The 11487-nt window shown below is 48.8% G+C and overlaps 1 protein-coding gene across 1 annotated transcript; it reads left to right on the top strand.

Moving 5' to 3' along the window:
* The first annotated feature begins 87 nt into the window (after nucleotides 1-87).
* On the top strand, nucleotides 88-6219 carry twnk (twinkle mtDNA helicase). Its single transcript, XM_030341099.1, has 7 exons — nucleotides 88-156; nucleotides 498-1201; nucleotides 1660-2368; nucleotides 2849-3089; nucleotides 3680-3787; nucleotides 4238-4379; nucleotides 5247-6219. Exons 2-7 carry the CDS (start codon nucleotides 527-529, stop codon nucleotides 5655-5657), a joined length of 2286 nt encoding a protein of 761 aa, XP_030196959.1. The 5' UTR covers nucleotides 88-156; nucleotides 498-526; the 3' UTR covers nucleotides 5658-6219.
* Nucleotides 6220-11487: the final 5268 nt, after the last annotated feature.

The following is an 11487-nucleotide window of genomic DNA, read 5'->3' on the forward strand; positions in this document are numbered from 1 at the left end:
TAAATATCCAGTGTATATAATTAATCATAAGATAACGGTTTAGGCGGCTCTGTAAAGGGAAGAAGTTGGTTCAGGCGGACTTATTTTGATGACGTACCATAAAGCCCGCGTCAGAAAGCATGGGTGAGGAGAAGATCAGAGCTCTGAGGAGAACGGGTAAGAAAATATCTATATTTTCGTTGAATGGCCCTTTAGTTTAAACCGGCTGCTGCTTCTGTTCTGTCCTGATGCATGATATCTGCAATTCAACATAACTGTCGTATTCTATTCCTTTTTGCATTTACTTCACATCCGTTATTTTGGCCTTTATAATACCCCCTGATACGAGGTCATTGCATAGCATTCCCGATTCAACAAATAAATGAATGGCATGTCATGTCCTCAAGAAGACGGGGACTATTAGAGTGTATCTAAATGAATCGTGTATGTGTGGTCCATTATGTTTAACCAAGTGTGATGTTACAGTGGATTACCACGTTATATCCCATGTGTTGCAGGTTCAATGTCAGACCCTTGAACAGCAGCGATGTGGAGAAGCCTGGTGCTGAGAGGCACCGCCTGCCTGCTGCACGTTGTCCCCCGTGGTTCCCAAAGGCTTGTACAACAAAGACACCAGTCGTCTCTGTGTTTGAGATTCCTACTCCATGGGCATGCTCACAGACTAACTGCTGCTCCATGTTTGCAACATCAAAGGACAGACTTGTTGCGTGGCACGTACCACCTCCCTCACACTGTAACCAGGAGTCTCAAAAGTGACGCAAAGTCTACCGTGGATTTCCCGTTGAATCCCATCACGGTTGCAGACATCAAGCAGTATCTCCGGTCCAAAGAGGTTCCCTTCCACGATGGCTACAGCTGCCTCCACGCGCCCAGCCTCTTCGTGGAGCCATCGGGGGAACCCGGGGCGGTCCCCACGAAGGACACCTACTCGTTGTTCATAGACAAAACAACAGGGCAGTTCCTTTGTAAGGACACGCTGGCAGAGGGCAGCTGGGAGGACCTCCAGGACTGCCTGGAGGTGATGCAGAAGGAAGGGCAGGCGTTCCTCAGCAGCCACGTCTTGCTGGGCTACGGGGAGACCCCGGAAGAGCAGGAGGAGAGGGCCAGGGAGCTGGCGGAGGTGCACCGGTTTTGGAGCAGCTCCGTTCCCTTCTCTGAGCTGGCGGACGAGGAGGCCCAGATGGTGAAGTCCATGTTCCAGGTACGGGGGTCTTGTTCTTTACAGGATGTGGAAGGTAGATCTTGCACATTTATGGATTGCAGGTTCATTTGTAATTCTCATTACAGCTTCTTTCGATCACATGACAGTGAGAAAAACGTGTGTTTCTTAAAATAATAAATGTAAACTGATACCGGGAGTTTTGAGGGTCGGCTTAGCTCAGGAGGTTGACTTGTAACCGGAAGGTTGCTAGGTCAAACCCCGGCTCTCCCTAGAGTGTCGAGGTGTCCTTGAGCAAGACACCTCAACCCTAACTGATCCCGACGAGCTGGCTGTCGCCTTGCATGGTAGACTCTGCCGTCGGTGTGTGAACGCGTGTCTATGAACCGCTCATCAAGTAATTTTGGACAAAAGCGTCTGCTAAATGCCCTAAATGTAAATTAGTATGTGTTTAAAGCGCCACAAATGTCCATGTCATGACGACAAACCCAACGTTCCAGATCACCAAGATCACCAACGCCACCCTCAAGAAGTTCGGCGTGCGGTTCTTCAAGCCCACCCGCAGCCTGGTCTTCCCCTGGTTCGGGGGGCCCTCCTCCGCGCTGAAGGGGGTGAAGCTCCTCTCTGCCCAGACCAGCGCCACGGACCCGGGGGCCGTGGAGTACACAGAGACCACCGTCCCCCGGAGCAGCTCCTACCACAACCTGTTCGGCCTGCCGCTGGTGGGGCGCCCCGACGCCGAGGTGGTGCTGACGGGCAGCGAGCTGGACGTGCTGGCGGTCAGCCAGGGGGCGGGGCTGCCGGCGGTGGCCCTGCCGCGCGGCAACAGCCGCCTGCCGCCGTCGCTGCTGCCCTACCTGGAGCAGTTCAAGCGGGTCACCTTGTGGCTCGGCGGGGACATGCGCGCCTGGGAGGCCTCGCGCATCTTCTCGCGCAAGCTAGGCCTGCGGCGCTGCAGCCTGGTGCGGCCCGGCGAGGACCAGCCGCGGCCGGCCCAGGCGCTGGCCCTGGGGAAGAACCTGGCGCGCGTGGTCAAGGGCGCCATCCCCGCCGTGCACAAGTCCATCGTGTCGTTCCGGCAGCTGCGGGACGACGTGTACGGCGAGCTGGCCAACACGGAGCAGGTGGCGGGCGTGAAGTGGAGCCGCTTCCCCGAGCTGAACCGCATCCTGAAGGGCCACCGCAAGGGGGAGCTCACCGTGTTCACGGGTCAGAAGTCACGCGCTCGCACACTCGTGCACGTATACAGAGCTCGCACACTTGCTACGCTTTTTCAGGCTTATTTTTTCATTCATGAAATGGGATTAGGGTTGTATCAACCAATCACGTCGGGGGATTAGATGTTCCCCGGGGGTACACGGTCAAACGTACTCTGCTTTGTTTTAGAGAGTTCTTGAGAGGAAGCTATTAAAAAAAAGTGATTGATGAGGAGATGAGATAATTTCTCCTCAAGGGAGAAATTTGGTATTCTTGAGACTGTTAATCAAGAGTAAAGTGAAAAGTACATTTATATACATTGTGTGAAATGCATAATGAAAAATATGGTATACTCGTGTTTCACTCCTTTTTAGTTATTTTATCCTCCTGAACACCAATGGTCCATATAACAGCATCTCTCATGTGATTAGCTGCTTACCCTTTTAAAGCGTCCCCTTTTCCTGTGACTGACCCAAGCTCTGCATCTCCCAGGTCCCACGGGCAGCGGGAAGACCACCTTCATCAGCGAGGTGGCCCTGGACCTGTGCATGCAGGGCGTGAACACGCTGTGGGGCAGCTTCGAGATCAACAACGTGCGTCTGGCCAAGATCATGCTCACCCAGTTCTCCATGCAGCGGCTGGAGGACAACCTGGAGCGCTACGACTACTGGGCCGACCAGTTCGAGGAGCTGCCGCTCTACTTCATGACCTTCCACGGCCAGCAGAACATCAAGTAGGTCCCCCCCCCCCCCCCCCCCCCCCCCCCCCCCCGGACCTCGGCTGACTGGGGGCTCGCTCTGGTCTCATCTCACAACCTCATGATGGTGAGGTGAGATGAGACAGAGCAAGCCCAGCATGGCTAATAAATGTTTCGATTTTTCAATGCGATACAATAGATATTGTAATTCTAGTGTTAACGATGCGTTTCACTATCGTAAGGTTGTGAGAGAAGATACAAGAGCAAGTCCTGCATGGCTAATATATACGTTACGATTTTTTAATGCTGATGCGATAGATATTGTGATTCTAGTGTTAATGATGCGATATTCCGACTTTTGTCGTGTCCGCAATTATTCTGTAAGTGAATGTTACCAAACAGAATGCTGGACTATTGGTGAATACACTAAAACACGTTGTGTAGGATGGTACCATTAATTAGCTTCCACTTAGAAACATTGACAATTCTGGTTTAAAGACATTTATTTTATTTAAAATAAGGGTTAGTGTTATACTCACATTACTTGGGTGAACAAGAGTCGATCATACTGGCGTTGCGGAAGCAAAGCATAACAATGCATTGTCCCATGTCTGTGCTGTTTACAGGACGGTTTTGGACACCATGCAGCACGCCATCTACCTGTACGACATCAACCACGTGGTCATCGACAACCTGCAGTTCATGATGGGGCAGGAGAACCTCTCTGTTGACAAGTCAGTGGGCGGTCGTTCATACTGAATGTGTGCGCCTCCTTCTGTATGAGATGAATGTAGTATGATGTAGAGTTGACTGTTATTTACCGTATTTTGTGCCTGGCTTTGTTGAAAATCTTTTTTGATTGGTCAATTGCAGCATTCTATGGGCTGTTATTTTGAATACCACCGCTAAGAACAACAGACGGTTGCCATGGTCGCAGCTATGATCTAATGTACTTTTTTTCTTTTTTTGCGGACGCAATAAGATATTTTTGTCAAGGAGCATTTATTCTTATTTATTTTTAATGGAGAAACTATTAGTAATTTGTTGTTATATTTTGTGTCAAACTATAGATTTGCTGTGTAATGAGCCATAACAATCTTCACACCAGGGTTAGTTAGGCAGTTACACCCCTCTGTACGTCATCCCCTACGGGCCGCCTGGCTCACTGCCTGTATGCGTCGCAGGTTCGCCGTGCAGGACCACATCGTCGGAGCCTTCCGGAAGTTCGCCACCAACAGCTGCTGCCACGTCACCCTGATCATCCACCCCCGCAAAGAGGAGGACGACCGCGAGCTGCAGACGGCCTCCATCTTTGGCTCGGCTAAAGTAAGAGAGGGTCCCGTTCACCTTTCCTGACGTTGCACTCACCGTACCGCCTCTAAAGGGTTTAAAGGATCTGAAGTGGAACAAAAAGACGGGATAGCGGGAATTAAATAGGGCTGGAGAAATAGTAAAATGTCCAATGAGACATTTTGCTTTTATTCCACATCTTTGTAATAAACTGCTCTTTGTCCATCAGGGACAAAGAACTTTTCTCTACCTTTCTCTACGATCTTTAGTCCGGTGAGACTAGTGGCATTGTACTCTTATCTTAAAGGGGGGTTATTATGCCAACAGGTGTGAGTGGGATTAGCCGTTGTAAACCGTTGGAAAATCTGCTTGGTGACATCACAAGTGGGTGTGTCCACCTAGATGTACACTGTACAGATCAGTCTACCAGCCTACCCAGTGGACTGTAGCAGACGTTGCTTATCTATCCATCATACATCTAGGTTGCCATGCCCACTTTTTACGTCAACAGATTTTCAAACTGATAACGGCTAACGGCTAATAGCGCTCCCACCTGGTGGCATCATATCGTCACCTCTTCAAGACCAAAACATGTCCGCAGTGTACGCTAACCTCATTAGATCCTCGAAGCACTAGGAATATTGTACAATATTGTGTCTGTTTGTTTGTCTGCTTGTCTGTCTGGGAACTTATCCCTTGTTTTATTGATTTAAATCGTCCTCAATGTTTTATATTCATGGATTGTTTCTCCCCTTCCATGTTAACGACCACAATGGACCCAAGCCTTTGGGCTTCATTGTGGTTTATTTTATCCTTTTGAACACTTCTTGCTGATTGTTGATCAATAAAGTTTTCAATCGATCAACAACAAAATAACTGACCCGTGTCCGTCCGTCCGTCCAGGCCAGCCAGGAGGCGGACAACGTGCTGATCCTGCAAGAGAAGAAGCTCGTGACCTGCCCGGGGCGGCGCTCGCTGCAGGTCAGCAAGAACCGCTTCGACGGCGACGTGGGCATCTTCCCGCTGGACTTCCTCAAGGCCTCGCTCACCTTCTCCACGCCCGTCAAGGCCAAACACAAGCTGAGGAAGGTGAGCAAGGAGGAGGAGGAGGCGGCGGCGGCGGCGGCGGCGGGCCGGGAGGAGGCTGTGCCGCCCGCAAAGAAGGCGAAGGCGAAGGCGAAGCCGCTGAAGGAGAACACCGCGAAGGACCCCATCGCCGCGGCGACGGTGGCGGCGGCGGCGGCCTCGCAGAGGGTGGAGCCGGACCAGTCGCAGGCGGCCGGACGGCGGCCCGCTCTGAAGAGAGACGGGTGATTTAGCGGTTGTCGCGCGGCCGACCTCGTGACCTTTGACCTCAGACTCTCAGTGTTAGAACCATATGATTAGGAATACTCATGTGGCTTATGGATGGAGCAGGATGTGAACGGTATCCTCACAAACAGGATATCATGTGGCTTACGTTGAACAAGGTACTGAAAAAGAAAAAACTAAATGAAGAAAGTGAGGTATTAAATGTGTATACGTGTTTGAATGGCAACATGTAGTTTGGGGAGTTTGAAACAAGTTTGTTCAGAGGGATGATAAGAATGAGATTTAAAAAATTCCAAGTCGGACGTCCGAAACCCTTTTGACAAATGAATAAGCTTTTTGTATACTGGTTCTGTCCTGTTTGTATACGGTTCCGTTAAAACCCTTGATGCTAACCCCTAGGGATACAGTCGTGGTGTACAGTATTCAATGATGAACCACTGCCGTTCTCTAAACACATTGACATGAGCACTTGCATGTTTCCGTGCCCTTTACTGTATATTTTTACTACAAAGGTTGATGAAATGCTACTGAATTGTTTTTTATTAAAACAACTATAGACCCTGTGTCAACTGCGTCGCTGTGAATGGTCAACAGGGGGCGCCTGAAGCACACGGATACTGATCTAAAATGAACTTGACTCGACCTTGACTAAGATTGTTATCTCAACAATCGGTAAAACTATTTACCGATTTACCAATAGCCTACAGGTCAGCATATCTTTTACCTGTGTCTAGACAGTAGTTACTGGGGTTATCTGCTAATATCAATTGTTCTGTATTTTTAAGTAAGCTTTTTAGGGTACTGATGGACCTGGCAAGTTAGTGAAAAACAGTGCAGACATATTTTATTGGCTTTGCATACTTCATACGTTTAACATCAATATATTGAATTGCTCTCCTCTGCTAAAGCATCAAAAGTGTCTCAGAGTTGGGGGGGGGGTAAGTTAACGGTAAGGACGTTAATTTTTATGTTGAGGGTAAGATTTGAGAGGATTTAGAGTTTGGAAATAGAGCATCAAACACCATCCCTCCATCTCTTCTCCCTCCCTCTCTCCCTCTCTCCCTCTCTCCCTCACTCCCTCTCTCCCTCACTCCCTCTCTCCCTCACTCCCTCTCTCCCTCACTCCCTCTCTGCTCCGCCCTCCCTCCCCACCAGCCTTCTCTCTCCCATCCTGCTCCCTCCCTCCCTCCCTCCCTCCTCTGCTCCCTCTCTCCTTCCTTCCCTCTCTCCTCCCTCCCTCCCACTGCCCACCCTCCCTCCCTCACTCCCTATGTTTCGGTGCTATGGAGATTTCCAGGCAGGAAATCCATCAAGGAAGAGACGCACTGGTCACAGATGAGCCGGGAGCGCTCTTCCATCTAAACAGTCTCACATGAGGCAGCTGCGCTCAACCAGAAGAGGTATTCTCATAGAACTTTTCAATCAGCAAATCCGACAGACGATTATGAGTTTTCTAACAGATTACACTCAAATTACGGCTCCTCAATATATAATGCAGAACCTTTGATAAGATAGGTCTTCCAAATGAAGTCTCACAACCAGGTTTATTGGTCAAGTCGGTGGCGGTGTCGTTGACCTTGGCCTAATATAGTTTGAGTCATTGAAGTATTGCTTTCGCGTCGCGCGAAGATGACTCATTTGATGAAGCCTTTAAATATTCATGGGACAAGGTGCCCCATTACCCAGGCCGTGTTTTGCTCAAGGCGTGTAAAAGATGTTGGGTTGGCGAGTCCACCCTCGAAATAGGTTCTAAGGAGCTGCATCATGCCGTGCTCTGATTGGCTCACGGAGCTTCTCGTGGTGTTGGATTACAATATACAAGAATCAATTATTCAGCGTGAGGCTCTATTGCAGCACATAGAAGACATCTATTAAACACTAAGCATGTTGCACCACTGTGTTTATGCGACGGATATGTCTTATGGTAGGATTATCCCAAATGCATTACCTCCGGGTCCGGTTGTCCTAATCCTCAACAGCTTTTCTTAAGTAATTAAATAGAAAAGCATAGAATATGACTTTATTGTCCAGCCTGTGCTGAGAATTAGCTAAACATAAGCAAATGCAAGGCAGAAGCCTCCTGATACATACAACATGAAGATGTGGAATTGTATCGGGATACATGGGATCAACATGGGATGCAATTCACCAGGGCTTTGGGAATAATAAAAGCTTTTTCCAGCCCTGCAACCATCGGGCATCTAAGTCCTGGAAGTGTGAGGCTAAAGCCTGATTTATTTTTATATCCCAGGTCAAAATAAACCTCAACAATAATAGATAGATCAATAGATGTTTTTTTTTTTTTTACAAAAATAGGAATCATAAGAACAGCCCTTGATCTATTAATCTCTCATTCCCATCGTGCACGAAGACCTTGAAAATAAGGATATGGTTGATCAAGTACGTTTTGGGTGCTCTGTGTGGCAGTCAAGCTGTAGATCTCCTACTGCGATAAAGACAGGCAGATTGAATGTAAATAAGGTTCATAAAAAGGCATCAAAGGAGCCGATTGTTCCTCGACCCGGAGCAACGCCACTGCCTGCGACCAAACTCTTCCACAAACAGTAGGCTTCAGGTTCCCCACCATACGACCTCCCCCCCTCCATCTCTACCCCTCACTATGGTGATGATCCCCTGATGCACACACACGCCGACACGCAGACGCATATTAACAAACAAACAGACACACAGACACACAGACACACATAAACACACATGCAGAGACACACACACACACACACACACACACACACACACACACATTGGTAGAGCAAACACACAGACACACGCGCACACACACCCACACACATTAGTACATGTAGTACAGAAAGTACACAAACACACATAAACACACACGCGCACACACACAGACACACACACACACACACACAGACACACACACACACACACACACACACACACACACACACACACACACACAAACACACACACACAGGCGCAGAAAAACACACGCGCACGCACACACACACACACACACAGACACATTAGTACTACAGACACACAAACACATAAACACACGTGAACACACACACACACACACACACACACACACACACACACACACACACACACACACACACACACACACACACATAAACACCCAAACCCACACACACACACACATTGGTATAACAGACACACATAAACACAAGCGCACACACAGACACACGCACACACAAACACCCAAACCCACACACACACTCATTGGTATAACAGACACACATAAACACACGCACGCACCCTTCGGGGGCCAGACTCAGACCCGGTTTGAAACACTTGTCATGGGGGGGGGGTCCCAGCTCGTTGGAGGTTCTAGGAATACGGGCAATTAAGTACACACGCTTGTGTTTTCACCACACACACACACACACACACACACACACACACACACACACACACACACACACACACACACACACACATACACACACACACACACACACACACACACACAGTGGAATGCATGATGCTGTAATTGGCCCGCCACATTGACGGAAGAAGTACAGGCTGGATGGAGGAGGTGTGTGTGTGTGTGTGTATGTGTGTGTGTGTGAGTGTGTGTGTGCGTGTATGCCCCTGTGTGCTGTGTATGTGTGTGTATACTACTTTCTTATCATTAATTATAGTCATTATTATTGTATCGCTTGCTAAATGCTAGGCTGTGCGTGTGTGTGTGCGTGTGTATGTGTTTGTACACGCACATGCCCAGCGTCTGTATATGTATGTATGTGTGTGTGTGTGTGTGTGAGTCAGACACACATAAACGCACATTCCGAGTCATCGTCTTCTCCCCCCCCCCGGGCTCCCGCGGCGTGCCTCCTAGCTAACGCGGCGTCACTGCTTCGCGACTACACCAGTACCCACCAGTACCCGCCAGTACACACCAGTACACACCAGTACACACCAGTATCCGCCAGTACACACCAGTACACACCAGTACCCGCCAGTACCCGCCAGTACACACCAGTACACACCAGTACACGCCAGTACACCCCCAGTACACGCCAGCCCTTTGGCCGATGCTTGGTAGGTCCGGCGGTCTGCCCGAGCATGTGGGGCGAGGGCCCCCTTGTCGCCGTGGCAGCCGAGGGGCCAATGAAAGAGAGGCTTTGTGTGTCCGGAGCCAGCGAAGGACGGCGGAGCCGAGGGCGGCCAGCTCCTTTCAGAGGGAAGGAGGAGAAACCCAGACACACACATCGACACACACACACAGGCATGCCACGCACACACAGCAAGGTTCACACACACACACACACACACACACACAGGCATGCACGCATACACACACACACACACACACACACAAACACATAAACACACAGCCATGCACGCACACACACCCATGCATTCCCACACACATGCACACACACACACACACACACACACACACACACACACACACACACACACACACACACACACACACACACACACACACACACACACGCATACATACATTCATTTGCTGTGAATGAATACGTTTTACACATCTTAACAGTTCACTAAGGCAAGGCTTAAAGCGTGCACCGTACGTACTGTACGACATTCACATAGTTACCTCAACAGCATTAGTTTATTGGGCTGCAACAAGCTTATACACACCCTGAAATTGAGCTTATGTTAAACTCTCAAAGGCCCTACTTTATTACCACGCGATTTATAACCTAGCTTTCCCTTTGGGACAAAGGAACTATATTAAATATTGACCTGCCTTCTGAGAACATTTTGAATGCTCCTCAAACTTTCCTTTGGCCTGTAGGTCAGAGCCAAAACAGCAGTAACCCAATAAGCCAGCTGGGAACAAGCAAGAAAGAGACTCATCTTAAAGTAATGCAGCACTTAAATCAAGCAATGACAGAAATATGGATCTCTGTAAAGCACAAATCCACTTGATCAGAATCAAGTGGCGAAAAGTTGTGGTGGCGCTGGAACAAATGATTTACTGAATATTCCGATGTTGTGCACTGTTTGACCAAAAGCATTTGCTGGAAACTATGCAGGACAGCGGAACGGTATGTGTATCGACGTCGGCCCACCACAGTACAACTAGCTCAAGGAGCCCATAAACAGCCCGAAAATGCCAGGCATCCCAGCGATCTATAGAATAGGATTGTTCTCCTGTCACTGCAGACTGACCGAAGAGCTGATAACATAGAGTGATGTATGGCAGCTCTCTGCTCAATTAGCCGCGCTCCATTCTCGACATCAAGGCAACTATGTGGCTGAATCTGGACATAGTTATAGAAGCGTCAATCACCGTTCCGATCCAAGTTGTTTGGGGGAAGCACGGTGGGTTGGATTCCTCTGAAAAGGAAGCCAACATGTGATGCAGACGCTGCAGTCTGCTTAGTTTTGGACCTGGACGACGCTAAGAAACTGTGGTGAGGATGATGGACCTTTAACTGAAGACGTTTGGATCAGCTCTGAGAGTGATGGTTTTCCTGGAATAGGAACTCGACCTCTAAATGCAGGCTGCTTTTTGTTTAACGGCACCGCCGCACAGAGAACAGCGTGCAGAACTCATTAAGTCACTATCTTATGAGTCACTTGTTTATTTGAAGTACGTTGCAAGGCCTCCTGTCATCTCAGGCCAAACAATCTGACAATTAATACATTACATACAATACATATTTCTCCCTATTTTAATACAACTTTAACAATGTAATAAGGAATAAGAGCTGCTAATGAGATTTTAAATGCATGCGTGTTTGTGTGTCTGTGTGTGTGTGTGTGTGTGTGTGTGTGTGTGTGTGTGTGTGTGTGTGTGTTTGTGCGCGTACCTGCGTCTGCATCTGGGTGTTTGTGTGTGTGT

Source organism: Gadus morhua, chromosome 18, assembly GCF_902167405.1.
Source record: "Gadus morhua chromosome 18, gadMor3.0, whole genome shotgun sequence".
In the NCBI taxonomy this organism is placed as follows: Eukaryota; Metazoa; Chordata; class Actinopteri; order Gadiformes; family Gadidae; genus Gadus; species Gadus morhua.